General features: G+C 39.9%; 1 protein-coding gene across 1 annotated transcript in view; it reads right to left on the reverse strand.

The window, feature by feature from the left end:
* RELN (reelin) overlaps nt 1–17,371 on the reverse strand; it is a 517,734-nt gene that overhangs the window by 285,287 nt on the left and 215,076 nt on the right. The window contains exon 4 of the mRNA XM_027123841.1: nt 15,286–15,356. Within this exon, the coding sequence (XP_026979642.1) occupies nt 15,286–15,356 (71 nt within the window). The remainder of the gene's footprint in view (nt 1–15,285; nt 15,357–17,371) is intronic.

The following is a 17,371-nucleotide window of genomic DNA, read 5'->3' on the forward strand; positions in this document are numbered from 1 at the left end:
CCATGCTCATGCCTTCACCTTTTCTAGGGGAGATATTCATATATTTTTTCAAAACTTTGCCTATGTTATGAATAAAATCTTAAGTGAAAGATCAGAATGTAAAACAATATATCATCTGAATTGTTTGTGAAGAGATGGAGATGATATATTCAAGATGAACTTGAAGAGATGAAGTTCATAGATGGGGCAGAGGAGAGGAAGTGCAGCTATAAATTGACCTGTAGCCTGAGCATATATGGCCTTTAAATAGCTTTCAGAGGTGGGAAGAAAAATCATTAGGATCATCATCATCACCAAATAATAATAACAACCACAGCAATATTAATACTACTACTAAGAAGAACAGGAACAAGAAGAAACCTTGTTGCTAATGTTAGCAGAAATTTGTTAGAGGTCTACCAATATCTATTCTCCCCTTCTTTTTTCTCACTGGACTGTGGCCCCCCGTTAGAGGTATATTTCTCAGTATCCCCTGCAGCTCCTGAGACAAAGGAATCAAGTTCTGCCCACAGGGAGGTGAGCAGAAGTGACCTGGGTCACTTTCAGAGCTGGGTCATGCCCTTTAAAGGAACGGGCATGATCCTTGGTCCTCTACCCTTCCTGCTACTAGGACATGGCCCCTGGATATGGAAGCTATGTTCTGTACACAGTAGAGCCACTCCACCAGCCCTGGACCATCTACCCCCAGACTGGTTTAAGACTGAGAAATAAACACACTTCTAGCCATTTAAGCCACATGCAGTTTGAGGCACATGCCAAAGAAGCTTCATCTATATTCTAAAAGAGTTATTTCTTGTGGGCTGGGGAATGGGTCCCTATTGGGGAAGGGTATCCTCTCTATCTCAGTCATAATCCTAAAGGCCAGAGTGTAATTTAGAGCTGATAAGACTGTGAGTTCCTGTGAGTAGAGATTTCAATTTGTATATCTCTGCACCCCCATGCCTAGCACAATGTTTGGCACACAGCTGCTCCAAAAATGTTAGTTGATTGGTTACTGATAACATCAATAAGGTATTATTGCTAAAACCATTGCTGCTAGAAAATTCTAACGTTCTAATGCTCTCCTCTGTTCCCTCCCCTCTTAGTTACTTGTACATATGTTATCATCTTCATTTTACCTTTTCACTTTCCTTTATATACTTCAGGATAAACTGTACAATTTGCCTTGTTCTAAAACAGATGTAAGGCAGCTAACAAAGAAAGGCAATCGAGCAAGACAATAACGTGGGAAAACAGGATAAAAAATCAGGGTTGGAAAAATATATCCAGTGGAGATAAATATGCAAGATGCATGCTCTGACATTTTAACTTTGGCTCTGAAGCTCTAAAGTTACAGAAACTGAAGAGTTGAAAACATGAAAAGCACACATATTGCTCAGGAGTAGCGTGGCTATTTCAGATGCAGAGACTTAAGAGAAGCTTCTCCTGCGGTTTCTTACAAAGGGGACACTGAGCAGTGCAATGAACATCATTTAAAATAACATCCATCCAACTGTGAATTTGATAGGGCTATTCCTAATAAAGTCCATCAAAGCAAAAGGAGCGCATAATGTTTAAGTATGATTGTAAAAACAGTTATGCGGATATAGGAGGTGAAGGTTGGCTGGCAATTAAAGAAACAATATTGGGTTGGCCAAAAAGTACCTTCAGTTTTTAAGTAAAAATAAAAGACACATTTTTCATTTTCCCCAAGAACTTTACTGAACAACGTATTCACCATTTTGTTCCACTACATTTTGTCATTTTTCAGGCAACTTCATAATTCCATCGTCCCAAAACTTTTTATCTTTTTGAGCAAAGAACTGTTCCAGGTGCCTTTTACAGTCTTCCAGGGAATTGAAATTTTTTTCCATTAAGAGAATTTTGTAAAGACCGAAATAAATGGAAATCAAAAGGTGCAGTGTCTAGTGACTACAGGGGATGAGTCAGAACTTCCCAGCCAAGCTGTAACAGTTTTTGCCTTGTCATCAAAGAAACATGCAGTCTTGTGTTATCCTGATGGAAGATGATGCCTTTTCTGTTGACTAATTCTGGATGCTTTTTGTCGAGTGTTGCTTTCATTTGGTCTAATTGGGAGCAGTACTTGTTGGAATTAATCGTCTGGTTTTCCAGAAGGAGCTCATAATAGAGGACTCCCTTCCAATCCCACCATATACACCACATCACCTTCTTTGAATGACGACCAGCCTTTGGTGTTCAAAGTTCATTTCACTTGCCCCACAATCTCTCCCGTTCCACATTATTGTACAGTATTCACTTTTCATCGCCCATCGCAATTTGTTTTAAAAATGGAACATTTTCGTTCGTGTAAGTGGAGAATAGCAGGCAGAAATATGGTCAAGAAGGTGTTTTTCGCTTAACTTATGTGGAACCCAAACATCAAAGCGATGAACATAACCAAGCTGGTGCAAATGATTTTCAGCGCTTGATTTGGATATTTTGAGTATGTAGGCTATCTCCCACATGGTATAAGGTTGATTGTTCTCAATTAATGTCTCAGTTTGATCACTCTCAACTTCAACTGGTCTACCCGACCATGGAGCATTGTCCAGAAAGAAATTTACAGCACGAAACTTCGCAAACCACTTTTGACACGTTCAATCAGTCACAGCACCTTCTCCATACACTGCACAAATCCTTTTTTGCATTTCAGTTGCATTTTTACCTTTCTTGAAATAATAAAGCATCATATGCTGAAAATGTTGTTTTCTTCCATCTTCAATATTAAAATGGCTACATAAAAATTCATCAATTTTGATGTCTTTTTTAAAATGCACGCTGATATGACAGCTGTCACATACAATGTAACAGAATTGTTTCGAATGAAGTTAAAGACAACTAAGTGCTACCAGAGCCATCTTACAGAAAAAAAAGAACGAAGCTTTTGGCCAACCCAATAGTAATTAGATAATTTGTGATAGGTATACCTGCTCTATATGGTTCATCCATTCCTTCAACTAATAGTTGAGTACCTACTAAGTGCCAGACACTGCCAGATTCTGGGAATGTAAAAGTGATCCAATATCTGCTTGATCAAGGGTTTCAAAGGGCAGTAGGAAATACATGTAGAAGTTAACACATGACAATGCAATAAGATAAACTAACTTCAATTTTTAAGTATAAGGTGGATTAGGGTTAAAAATACATATGATGGAGGAGGAGAGATTTGAACTGCATCTTTAAGGATGAGTGTAACTTCATCAGTAATATGGAGAAGGAGGTAATGTGGAGTGTATTCCAGGGAAAGAAACTGGCATATATATAAGCCACAGAGATAGGGGACAGGACAGCATGTTTGATGAAGTCAGTGCTTTTTACGGCTGAAGTAGAGAGTTTGGTATTAGGTGAGGGTGGGGAATATGGAGAGAACCTACATGCAATGAGGTTGGAGAGAGAGGCAGGGTCAGATCATGGAGGGCCTTGAAAGCAGGTTAAACTGGGCAAATGGAGGCAGTTATAGGGTTTGAGGCTGGGAGGAAAAAAATGAGGTTTGTGTTGAAGAATATTTTGATAGATGTGTGGAAGGCTTGAACCAAAGATATGGCTGTAGATGCAGAAATAAAAGCATTTGTTTAGGAGATATTGAGAAGATAAAATAAATTGGTTTTAGAGACACTGAGTAGACATGGAAGAAAGAAAGGAATGAGGAAAGAAATATTACCTAGATCTCTGTTTACTGACTGGGTCGAATATGTCACTGACTATAACTGCAATGAAGGGGACCAGTCTGGGGGAAATGTCAAGTTCATTTTAGAATATATTGAGTTCAAGGAATCTAAGGAATCCAAATGTCAGTGCCCAGTAATAATAATGATAGCTAACATTTATAGAATATTTATGTGCTAGCCACAGTGCTATGCACATCATTATTGCACTTAACTCTCACAAGTTCACTAGGTTTCTTCTGGGCATAGAATATTGTGCCAGGCTCTGGGGAATGGTATGGGATGACCAGAAAAGTAGGTACTATTATTTTCCCTATTTTACAGTTAGGTAATTGAGACTTTGAAAGATTACATAGCTAGAAAGTATCAAATTAGAAATTGGAGACTTCCCTGGTGGCGCAGTGGTTAAGAATCCACCCGCCAAGGCAGGGGACGTGGGCTCGAGCCCTGGTCCGGGAAGATCCCACATGCCGTGGAACAACTGGGCCTGTGCGCCACAACTACTGAGCCTGTGCTCTAGAGCCTGTGAGCCACAACTACTGAAGCCCGTGTGCCTGGAGCCCATGTTCTGCAACAAAGACAAGACACCACAATGAGAAGCCTGCACACCTCAACTAAAGAAAGCCTGCGTGCAGCAACTTAGGCTCAGTGCAGCCAAAAATAAATAAATTAATTAAAAAAATAAAAGAAATTGGAACCCAGGGGCATATAGCTCCAAACTCTACTCTCTCAACCACTTTGCATTACTGACTCAGTAAGCATGAAGCAAATGGACAGAGTTCAGGAGATGAAAATCACAGGTGTGAGTGAGATCACCAGGGACAATATAAGAAGTCTAAAAGAAGCTGCAGGACAGAATCACTGCCAATCCCAGATTGTATCCACAGGAAGCTCAGGAACTCATTAAGGAAACTGAGAAGGAGTAGGGAAGTCAGGTAGGGTGAGGACCAGAGTCCTTTGGATTGGTTGGCACCTACTGGGTTACTGATGACCTGGAGGATGACTGTTTCCATAGATTACTGGCAGTAGAGGTCAGATGGCGGGGTTAGGAGTGAAGCCTGAGAACACACATGACTCTTTCAAGAAGCTGGAGTGTGAGGGAGAACGATGGCCAGAGGAGTACTCACAGTCAAAGACAGCGTTCCTGCTGAAAGTTGCAGTGGCTTTGGCATGTTTAAACCCTGAGGAGGAGGGGATGGTGAAGAGGAAGAAGCTGACGATATGGGAAAGAGAGGGCGAAACTATTGACCAAGACCTCAGAGGAGATGGGGGGAATGCCATTCCACTGAGTTTATGTTTTTCCTGTAAATGTATTTTGGACTTTCTCTTTTAGGTTTGGACCAATATATAAACTATTTATGAACAGGATGTGAAACTGCCTTATATTGCCACACATTCCCATGCATCTGGTATAATGTTCCACATATACCCATAGGGGACACAGCATAATATGTGTTAATATTAATGAATTCCAACTCTTACAAACATGATTATGAACATTTGTATTAATTATTACATTAAACAACTGAACCTTCAATGTAAAACTACGGTTGGATTAATTGGTTGCATGAAATAATACTTCACAAGAGCCAAAGTAAAGTTGTAATTTACGTGTGTTTACAACAGCTTTGCTCTCCCCCAAGTAATTATACAGATGCAAACCTAGGCTTTGTCCTCCAGAATGGGGTGGAATCCAGCAGATTACACACCAGCTTGAGTAGAAAGTGTACTTCTATGGGCATCCAAAAGAAGTCAATGTCAAATTCTTGTCAGGCATAAATCTTGGTGTTTTGACTCTGGACTAGATAAAGCTGTCAAGGGGGAATGTATAGAGCCCTGAGAGCTGAAAAGAAGCCTGTTTAAATCTGTGTTCAATCGTCTTAGAGCAAACAGCACCAGCCCGAAATACTATTCTTTAGGAAATCAAAAAAGCAGTCAGACCCACCTAGAGCCATTAGCAAGGAATTTTACTGTGGCCCTATGAGTCAGCTCTTCCCCTTAATCTTGTCTGTTGTCAAGATCACTTAGGGACACTTTTTGCCCGCCACTGCCCCAGGAAGGCTTCAGTTCCTTCCCCTGTTGAGTAGTTTGTGAGACCCTGAAGCAAGACTGGGGATTCCTGGATGATTTTACCAGAGCATCTTAATTCAGCTCTCTTTGTTTGTAAATTACAAAACACAGGATATCAGGAACAGCAGTTGCAACTGCTACACTGACAAAATAGCCACAGGGAAACAGATGTCTTTTTTTTTTTCTTTTTTAATTTATTTTTGGCTGCATTGGGTCTTCGTTGCTGTGCGTGGGCTTTCTCCAGTTGTGGTAAGCGGGGGCTACTCTTCATTGCGGTACACGGGCTTCTCATTGCGGTGGCTTCTCTTGTTGTGGAGCACGGACTCTAGGCATGCAGGCTTCAGTAGCTATGGCACATGGGCTCAGCAGTTGTGGCTCACGGGCTCTAGGGTGCAGGTTCAGTAGTTGTGGCACACGGTCTTAGCTGCTCCATGGCATGTGGAATCTTCTCGGACCAGGAATCAAACCCATGTCCCCTGCATTGGCAGGCGGATTCTTAACCACTGTGTCACCAGGGAAGTCCCAAAACAGATGTCTTTAGCTAGCAAAAGTTTTATCAATGGGAACATTCAAGTGAAACACATCATTCATTATTTTTCACTTCATCAGTTAAAGTGGATATGGTAAAACCCAATTCTGACGCTTAGTCAATTTTGACTTCTTTAGTCTGAATTAATAAAAAATTTACATTTCAGGATACTGGAAAGACATTTAGTAATACAAGTTACTAAGCATTCAAGGATAGCCAAGGGAAGTTTCTGGTAGATGTGACCTACAATTTATACAATATTTGGGTATAAAAGGTATTCTTTATTTTTCACCAGATTTACTGAGATATAACTGAAAAATAAAAATTGTATATATTTAAGGTATTCAACTGGATGCTTTGATGTGTATACATATACATTGTGAAATAATTACCACTATCAAGCTAATTAACATATCCATCTCGTCACATTAAAAGGCATTCTTACTGAACAGCTAAGAATGTAAAAGAATGAAATTAGAACACTCCCTAACACCATACACAAAAATAAACTCCAAATGGATTAAAGACCTAAAGGTAAGGCCGGATACTATAAAATTCTTAGCGGAAAACAAAGGCAGAACACTCTAGTACATAAATCACAGCAAGATCCTTTTTGACCCACCTCCTAGAGAAATGGAAATAAAAACAAAAATAAACAAATGGGACCCAATGAAACTTAAAAGCTTTTGCACAGCACAGGGAACCATAAACAAGATGAAAAGACAACCCTCAGAATGGGAGAAAATATTTGCAAATGAAGAAACTGAAAAAGGATTAATCTCCAAACTTTACAAGCAGCTCATTCAGCTCAATATCAACAAAACAAACAACCCAATCCAAAAATGGCCAGAAGACCTAAACAGACATTTCTCCAAAGAAGATATACAGATTGCCAACAAACACATGACGGATGCTCAACAACAGTAATCATAAGAGAAATGCAAATCAAAACTACAGTGAGGTATCACCTCACACCAGTCAGAATGGCCATTATCAAAAAAATCTACAAACAGGGCTTCCCTGGTGGTGCAGTGGTTGAGAGTCCGCCTGCCGATGCAGGGGATGCGGGTTCATGCCCCGGTCCGGGAGGATCCCACGTGCCGCGGAGCGGCTGGGCCCGTGAGCCATGGCCGCTGGGCCTGCGCGTCCGGAGCCTGTGCTCCGCAATGGGAGAGGCACAGCAGTGAGAGGCCCACGTACAGCAAAAAAAAAAAAAAAAAAAAAAAAATCTACAAACAGTAGATGCTGGAGAGGGTGTGGTGAAAAGGGAACCCTCTTGCACTGTTGGTGGGAATGTAAATGGATACAGCCACTATGGAGAACAGTATGGAGGTTCCTTAAAAAACTAAAAATAGAACTACCATACGGCCCAGCAATCCCACTACTGGGCATATACCCTGAGAAAACCATAATTCAGAAAGAGTCATGTACCACAACGTTCAGTGCAGCTCTATTTACAATAGCCAGGACATGGAAGCAACCTAAGTGTCCACTGACAGATGAATAGATAAAGAAGATGTGGCCCATATATATAATGGAATATTACTCAGCCATAAAAAGAAACGAAATTGAGTTATTTGTAGTGAGGTGGATGGACCTAGAGACTGTCATACAGAGTGAAGGAAGTCAGAAAGAGAAAAACAAATACCGTATGCTAACACATATATATGGAATCTAAAAAAAAAAAAAAAAGGTTCTGAAGAACCTAGGGGCAGGACAGGAATAAAGACGCAGACCTACTAGATGTGTGTGTTTGAAGAGGTTATGCCAAGCAGTTCACAGGCCAATGAGTATACGCCCACTCCTGCCCGTGCCTCCACCGTGATCTGTGCACACTGCGGCACCAGCAGTGGCCACGCTCGATACACTCACATCTGCTTGACACTTGCCACCTTTGTCTTACAAGGGCTCAAAAGTGTGTGTTCTCTCCTGGGTGTTCAGGAAATTAAGGCAGCAGTGGTGATCTTGTTTATTGAAGTTGTAATTCCTAAGGCTTTTTAATGTTGGATTTTTAAAATTTAAGAATCTATTTGGTAAAATGGAACCCACTGTGGGCTGTGAGTCAGCCAGAGATTTGGATTCTAATCCTGCCACTCGCAAGTGGTGTACAGTTTTGTCAAGTTAACCTTCCTGGCTTTGTTGCTAATCTACACATAAGGAAGCTACAGAGCTAGGATCAAGAGCATACATTCAAATATTATTCCTCATCCTCAGTCTATACATACCACATACCTTAACATTTTCAGCAGAAACTCTGTTTACATGATTCTGAGGAATATGGATTAGGTCTGCAGCTCTTTCTAGACCGTTTGACAATAATACTTCTTGCAAAAGACTGACTTCTTCTAGTTCCTTTCAGGTTTTCAGTCAATTCTGAAATTGCCTCAATCCTTTGCTTTGATCACCTCTAAGAGTAGTTCACAAAACACTACCGCAAAAAAAAAAAAATGGTCATGAAGAATCTAGGGGCAAGATGGGAATAAAGATGCAGACCTACTAGAGAATGGACTTGAGGATACTGGGAGGGGGAAGGGTAAGCTGGGACAAAGTGAGAGAGTGGCATGGACATATATACACTACCAAACGTAAAACAGATAGCTAGTGGGAAGCAGCCGCATAGCATAGGGAGATCAGCTCGGTGCTTTGTGACCACCTAGAGGGGTGGGATAGGGAGGGTGGGAGGGAGACGCAAGAGGGAGGGGATATGGGGACATATGTATATGTATAACTGATTCACTTCGTTATAAAGCAGAAACTAACACACCATTGTAAAGCAATTATACTCCAATAAAGATGTTAAAAAAAACAAAAACAAAAGAAACCACTACCACATCTGTCTTTAAAATCACCTAATGACATTTTGGGTAATCCCACAGATACCTTCTTGGTCTTTGCTATGTTACTTCCCACTGAGGCCTGCCTGACTTACCTGCCACCCTATTTAAAATTGCAAACTGCCTTTCCCCCTTCTACCCAACTGTGTAATTTTACCCTGCCCTATTCTGAGGTCTTTTTTTTTCCCTACAGCACTTGCCACCTTCTAACATGGTATCACATTTACTCATTTATTATATCTCATATTAATTGTCTACCTTCTCCACTACAATGTAGGCTCTAGTAAAGCAGGGATCTTTGCTCTGTTCACTACCATATCCCAAGATCTAGCTTAGCCTGGCCCATGGCAGGCATTCAAAAATCCTTTGTTGAGTACTGAATGTTAAATGAATTCACTTCTTTATTCTCTACTGCTGGTGAATGAACCTAAGCATCTTCCGCTTTCAAAACAATTGGGAGTATACAACCTGGCACCTGCCTACCCCACACCCGACTGGACATGAGAAAACTCTGCTTCCTCGTCTGTACTACCTTGTCAGCAGAATTCAGCTGGATATGTGTTTATAATTACTTAGGACCTCAGGATTCAAGGTGAAGACATAAAATCCCCAAACCTGATTTATGTCCCAAGAGCATTCAGGGGACTCATTAGTGTTTAGATGGAAATCTGTGAATAGTTTTCAGATTTCTTAACGCAATGATTCATCATTTTTCAACCTGAGGTCAGTGTAGAGAACACTGTTTTAGTGACAGCCACACTGCCTCATGGTGTTCCGCAGCAAAAGTTCAGGGTTAAAGGAGATTTTTTCAAGAAAGACAGAGATTTTTCAGATGTATAATGTTTAAGGTGATATTCAGCAAACATTTAGAGTGTCTGTTTTATGCCAAGCATTGTTAGATGTTAAGAAAAACAAAAAATTAAGTCATGGTTGCTGGGCTCAAGAAGCTTCAAGTCGGGGTGATGGGGTGGGCATGAGTATTTAAACAAATAATTATAACAACATAGACCAATCACGTTAAGGGAGACAGGCAAGACCTCACACAGGAGGAGACATGGGAGTTGTAATTCAGAATTTTCCTTCAGTTCTTAGAAGTGATTTATTCCACCTGCTTCAGCAGAGTTGTCCCTCCTTCTTCATAAGTATAACCTTATATTTGTTGTGTTTTGGGGAAACATATATTATAACCCAAATAATATAAGCTCACTGTAAAAAAAATATTAGAAAATACAGATAAGTTCAAAGAAAAAAATTAAATGTCCATAATCTCACCACACTGATCTACTTCGTCTTTTTATTTCCTCCTGGCTGACCTTGAATAAAATTTTGCTCCAGCAAGATGCCTTCCCTTTATCATTTACTGAGTTTGTACTTTGTGCTAGGGATTCTGGAGAGTATGGTCACACAAAGCCTGGATCCAGACCTACTTCTCTATGATTCAAAAGTCCTCGTAAAGGCTAAATCCAAAAGGAAATGACTGCCTCTTAGCATCATTCTCCCCTCAGGCCTCAAGAAAGGAAAAGCAGCTCCTGACATCCAGGAGCTGGCCTGGCACTCACAGCTGGGCCTTGGTGCTCTTCCAGTGAACAGAAACAATTTCACAGAACATCAGCTTCAGACAAAGCCACTCTGTGATCATGATGGGTCAAGACAGACAAAGGACCACTTTATAATCACATCTGAATGCAAGCACAACCAGAACATTGTCCAACTCACAATATACCATGCATCCCTCTCTCCTGGCTGATAGGAGTAAGTGCTGCTTCTTTATCAATTACAGCCTTAGCCTGGCTCTGCTCTGTCCTCCCTATGGATAAGATTTATTGAGATCCCCAACCATAGAATACCCACACTTGCTAATAGCATCCAATCCAGAGCAAAGCCCCACCTCCTTAAACCTGAGCCCAAATTACAAAATATAGGCCCAAATATCATAATGATTCCTTTTATAATTTCCACTTACTGACCCACACCATAGTTCCCAATGATGTACCTTTTCCTATTCTGGAATGAGCACTAAACCCCATCTGTTCAACTCTAGGTGTGCGCCTGATCGTCTTTGTCTACAAGGCAGTGAAAGTCTATAAACTCTTTGTGTGTGTGTGTGTGTGTGTGTGTGTGTGTGTGAGAGAGAGAGAGAGAGAGAGAGAGAGAGAGAGAGAGAGAGAGAGAGGGAGAGAGAATGAACCCATCTTTCCCTTGAACCTGCTTTCCACTCGGGTTGCCCTTTCTCTCCTTCCTTTTAATCTTAGATTTTTTCAAAGCCTCAACTTTAAATACTTCTCAACTCACAACAATTTGTCTTCCCTTGACTGTCTGACTCCAAACCCTGGGCAACAGCTTTCCAACCTGTAAGGCTTTAACATGCTTAGATGCTCATGTAGTCTGGCCTCTCCCGAAACCATCCTCACTTATAAATTGCCAATGACCTGTTAATTGAAAAATCCTATAGCATTTTTCTTGTTCTCCTCACCATTCTTTTGGAAGCCTCTGTCCCTTTTGAACGCCTCTCCCATGTTGAAAATTCCTCCCTAGTACCCCTATTTCTGAAGCTTGCCCCTTCTCCCAGAGTTCCCTCTTCCGTCCCTGCAATGGCTAGCATTCCACACAGGGCCCCTTCCTCCCTTCTCCGGGGAACTCCCTGGATGAGTACATTGCCTCCTCAGCATCTATATCCTGATGTGTCTCCAAACTGCCTCTCTACTCAGCAGGCTGCTGGAGAGCCCTGTGGGACGGAAAGCAGCTTCCTCAGGCCAACACGTTGAAATCCAACCACTGTACTCCAACTATTCACTTGTTCAGTAACATTTATTGGGTGCACACTATGCACTGCACATCGTGGAAAGCTTTAGAGATTCAGCAATAAAGAGCACAGTCCCTACCCTCAAGGAGCTTATAGTGAACAGCAGACAAGGCATGTGCGTTAATGCTCTTATTACAACACACAATGAATAGTTATCAAATGAACGAATGCATGCTTAAGGAAGAGATTTCTTTGAAAGGCAATGTAATATGAATGCTAATACCGTGGGCTACTGGCCAAACTGCCTGGGATCCAATCCCAGCTTGGTCAATTTCTAGCTGTGTGACCTTAAGTTATTCTCACTGTGCCTTTGTTTCCTCATCTGTCAAGTACAGATAATAATAGTTCAGGGGGCTGCAGTAAAGCTTAAACGAGTCCATGTTTGTGGAGTGCTGAGGGTGCAGTCTGGCACATAGTAGTGCTAACAGTGTTTCCATTTGCATTATTCCTGCGCCTTCAGAGTTATGTCACCATGCACGAGAGTCGCCAAGACCAGATCGAGGAGGACTGTAAGGGGGATCAGAGACTTTTTTTTCAGGAGGAGGTAATACCAAAGCAGGGTCTGAAAGCCTGAGCTAGACGAAGAAGACAAGAAGATGAAAAAGGGTCGACCAGGCAAAGAAGACAGGGAGGGTATAGAGTACCAATAACACTGGTAATCAAGTGACATGCATGCCAGGAATTTTAAGGAAAAAAGAAAGGATGACAAGAAATGAGGCAGGGGAGGAAAACTGAGGCCAGATTGTAAAGGATTTTCCTCGTATAGCAGTAGGGATTCTACTCTGAAGATAAACTGTTGCCTCCAATTGAGATATTGAAGGGTTTGAAGCAGGGAAATGATAGAATCCTATTTCCATGTTAGCAGCTCTGTATAGAGCACAGAGAAAGTGGGAGCAGGGAAACTAGGGAAGAGGCTAGTAAGCAATTCCCCAAGGAGGGGATGGGTCCTCATCTAAGGTGGGTCAGTAGCAATGGGAAGGATAAGAGAGATGGAATCTTCCCTCCTATTTTTTCTTAAATTGCGGCTGACCCTTCAGGACTTGATCCTCAGGATGTCTTTCCTAACCACCCCAGGCGAATCTAGCTACCTCTGTGATCCCAGCCTTCAAGAACAGGAAATGGCTGTTTTTACTTTTATATCCACATTTAGCACTGCGCTCTAGGACAGGGGCTTGCAGGGGCTGGATACGTGTTTGCAGAATAAAATCCTTCACTGAATGCCTTTTAAGGAAGGGGATCAAGATTACATGCCATCTAAGACATCATTAGTATGTTTTCTGATTCCTTTACTTTTTTAATATGCTTAGATGCAAACTATTATATATAGGATGCATAAACAACAAAGTCCTATTGTATAGCACAGGGAACTGTATTCAATATCCTGGGATAAACCATAATGGAAAAGAATATAGAAAAGAATGTATATATATATGTATAACTGAATCACTTTGCTGTATAGCAGAAATTAACACAACATAGTAAATCAACTATACTTCAATAAAAAAAATAGTTAATATGCTTAGCCAGCAATCATCTTGTAATAATAGCTATCCTCAAGCTCCACAAGCAAAATTTTTGTTTAAATTCCTTAATTTAATTAAAATCAACAAACCTACCAAGTACGTTGTGACTGAAAGGCATTGTCCTGTGGTAGGTATATAGAGACTGTCATTTTACTCTCTTTAATACTTATATTAGATATTCCTCATCCAATGCATAGGATATTATTACATGTTAAATTTATGTTATTTTATTTGAGGAGATAATTGATGTTTTAATTAAAAGTGGAGAGGGCCAAAATAAATATATGTTTTATAGCACCAATTATTTCCCTTATTATTCCTGACAGCAGGAAGCAATCAATCTTGTTAGCATCCTTTCCACCCTATCTTGGATGGACTGATATGATTTCAATTGATTAGGTGCTGTTGAAAAAGCTCAATGTTTTCCTCTGGTCCTGGCTGAATAGAATTTTTAATAACATCCCAGTCTACCATCATGTAAATCATGGTCATGTGTAACATTACTATTACGTAAGGCATTTTTTTCCCTCACTGGTTGAGAATTTTTTCCCACTGATTTTTCTTGGTTTTTCCTTTTCATTTCAAATGAACCCAATCCCAGCAATTCATTTACAACAGAAGAGACTCAAAAATTCAAGGCTTAAAAGAAATCAGCTTTTAGGCAATGATAAATGTCAGTAAAATTAGACATGTCTTTTCCTGACACTATGCAGTTTTCAGGATATTAACGTTCACTGCTATATGGTGTTCTATATTTTCAGTAACGTGAACATTTTTATAGTCTGGAAAAAGATTTACATTGTGGTAGATTTCTTGAGCCTACACAAAGGCTATCACACTTTTGCATTCTCAAAAGTCACGGAATACAAATCTGTTCAAATAAACTGAGAACACTGATAATATATGTGAAACTAGAATTAGAATGGGGTTTTCTGATTCAAGAGTTATTAGGTAAACAATCAGAAGTTTGCCAGTAATGGTCATCAAGTGTCTCATTACTTAGATAAAGCCATATTGGTGATACATATGACTATAAATAACAATTGGTACTTTCTTAAGCCTTTCAAAAACCCACATAATTTTCCTAATTTCTGTCTTAAACCCATTAGAGTCTCCTTAGTAGAGAGATAATTAGTAGAAATTTCCTTTACCCTCAATAATGTAATTCTTAAGTTAACAAGTTTCCCCCAAAATAGAACTCTGTAAACAAAAATTGATAATATGCCTATGATAATGGTGAAAATGGGATGACATATTTTTCATTGTGTGCATGTGCATACGTTCACATATGTGCATCTATGAGACTTTGGCATGGGTGAGAGTCTGGATGTGTATGAGGCAGTGACAAAGCTTAATGTGGCTACTTAATGTACACTTAATGCATCTGAAATGATGTTGCATCTGAAATTAATAGTGCACACAGTTGAAACAAGCATATCGATACTACATACACGATCATCTATAACACACTCAAATATTAAAAGCTATAAACAAATATTTTCGACAAAGTTAACAAGAAATTTAAGTGGTAAATTACGCAGATGTGTTTCTGTAAAATTCTAAAATTAGTAAGATTTTATATTTCCAGGACAACTAAATATAACTCATTAGGAAAAAAAAACTATGAAAAGAATATAAATTTTCTCTGGTTTATTTCACTCACACTTAGTATCTTCAGAATTCTACAGATCTTTATCAATAAGTAGTAACTAAATAATTATTAGAGATATTAAGGGGTCAATAATTCCATTTTTAAAGTGCCATGATCAAGTAATAGTCATGAAATGCTTACTCAGTACATAGGACCTACCATGAATAATTTTGACACAACCAATACGAAGAAGTCAAAGATGATTCTTACCTCCTTGTTCACACAGTTGCTGGGCTAAAGCATCTTTGAAGATAATCTGGCCTTTGTGTGTTGCTGTAGCCCTGGAAATGAATAGAAAAAGGTTAATACAAATCTTGTAATATGTCTGGTGATAACAATGTATTTTTAAAACTTTTTTAAAACCTCTTTTTTTTTTTTTTTTTTTTTTTTGCGGTACGCGGGCCTCTCACTGTTTGTGGCCTCTCCCATTGCGGAGCACAGGCTCCGGACGCGCAGGCTCAGCGGCCATGGCTCACGGGCCCAGCCGCTCCGCGGCATGTGGGATCTTCCCGGACTGGGGCACGAACCCGTGTCCCCTGCATCGGCAGGCAGACTCTCAACCACTGCGCCACCAGGGAAGCCCTAAAACCTCATTTTTAAATGTTATGGGGATATGATTTTTTTTAAAAAAAAGTGCCTCTGAACAGAGATAAAAATGAACAATAGAGTCAAGGCTTAAACCAAGTCACCTGGGTTGAGAATTATCTTCTGATTGGTCTTATTTTGTAAAGATACTGTAACATTTGTGGGCTTATTCTGAAAACTGCAGATGTGAGCAAATCTTGGGTAGAAGAAAAAGTATGGAAAGGATGTTTATTAAAATTTATTCTTCAAGAGACCTTTATATAAAATGTTTTGTGGTGCAATAATGATATTAACACTGGAGGAAGATGCTCTTAATGTACATTTTTCTGAAATCAATAGTCACCATAACAGATTTGAGATGGAGAATTATATTTTTAAAGTTTTTTTTTTTAAAGAGGCCTATTTGGAACTTTCATAATTATAAAGTCTGTCATAATACAATACACCTTTTCCCCACTGGGTCTAATTCACCACTTGAAGGAGATGTGCATCTTTTACTTCCTCTAATCAGAGCTGTGCACATGGACTGGTGAAAAAAATAACATCCTTGCAGCAGATGTATTATTCAATGGTTATAACAGGAACTGTCTTATTAAAGGAAGAATTATTTGTGCTTTATATTTGAAGAGTTTTTCCTTAAAAAAGATTCTTTTCCGGCACAAAAGGTATTATTTAAATGAATTTAAAACAGGAAATCATGCCTCTTTAAAAAATTTGATTTCAGAAAATAAGCCATACAAAATCTTTTTAATAACTAAAATATATTAACATTAAATCTCAAGTTTAGTTCTAGCCAAAACCAGCCTAGGACAAAAATAATTTGATTCAGCCATCACTTACTGAAGATGGATTATGTACAAAGCACTGGGCTAGGTCACAAAAGGCAACTTTTGGCCTCTGCAATTCCCCTCCATATGTGCACCCCTCAGTCAACATCTTGCCCTTTGTCCAGCCCAACAGGACCTCATGGTTGCCCACATCCCCACTCTGGTCTCCAGGTGGATGCACACTCCTCCTCCATGCCGCATACCTTTCTGATTTCTATCCCCCACTGAATTGTTACAAGTGTCAGTCCCCCAGGACTTGAGTCTCTGGAAGTAGTCTGATAGACTAAGCCATGATGAAGTGTTAATGGGTGATATTGCTCCAAGCTAACATATTTCAGCTGTGAAACTGAAAATATTATACTTTAACACACACACACACACACACACACACACACAATGACACAGTAGTGAGAGTTTTGAATGGTGGGAGGGAAATATAATTGAAGAGAAAATCACTGGGCAGCCGTCAACTCACACTATATGTGAAGTTTATAAGTGTAATCAGCCCTTGTTTTTGCATATTAATCATTATTGAAATTACAGATAAACAGATGCTACCACTCTCCCTATATATTCACATATGTTTATAGGTTTTCCATTGCTTTTAGCAAGGTGAACATGAGAGGGACTAAATTTAGGGCCAATCTAAGCCATAAACATGACCCACAGACTCATCAGTTACAAGCTTTATTTCCAGAGAGAATGTGGAAACTTGATTTACCTAAACACGCTTCATTATTCAAATCTCAATCAAGTCAAGAGCTTTTTCTTTTTTTTTTTTTTTTTTTTTTTACAGTACGCAGGCCTCTCACTGTTGTGGCGTCTCCCGTTGCGGAGCACAGGCTCAGCGGCCTGTGCTCACGGGCCCAGGCTCAGTGGCCATG

This window comes from Aethalodelphis obliquidens, unplaced genomic scaffold (assembly GCF_003676395.1).
Source record: "Aethalodelphis obliquidens isolate GAN/ISIS:26980383/991018 unplaced genomic scaffold, ASM367639v1 scaffold27, whole genome shotgun sequence".
Classification (NCBI taxonomy): Eukaryota; Metazoa; Chordata; class Mammalia; order Artiodactyla; family Delphinidae; genus Aethalodelphis; species Aethalodelphis obliquidens.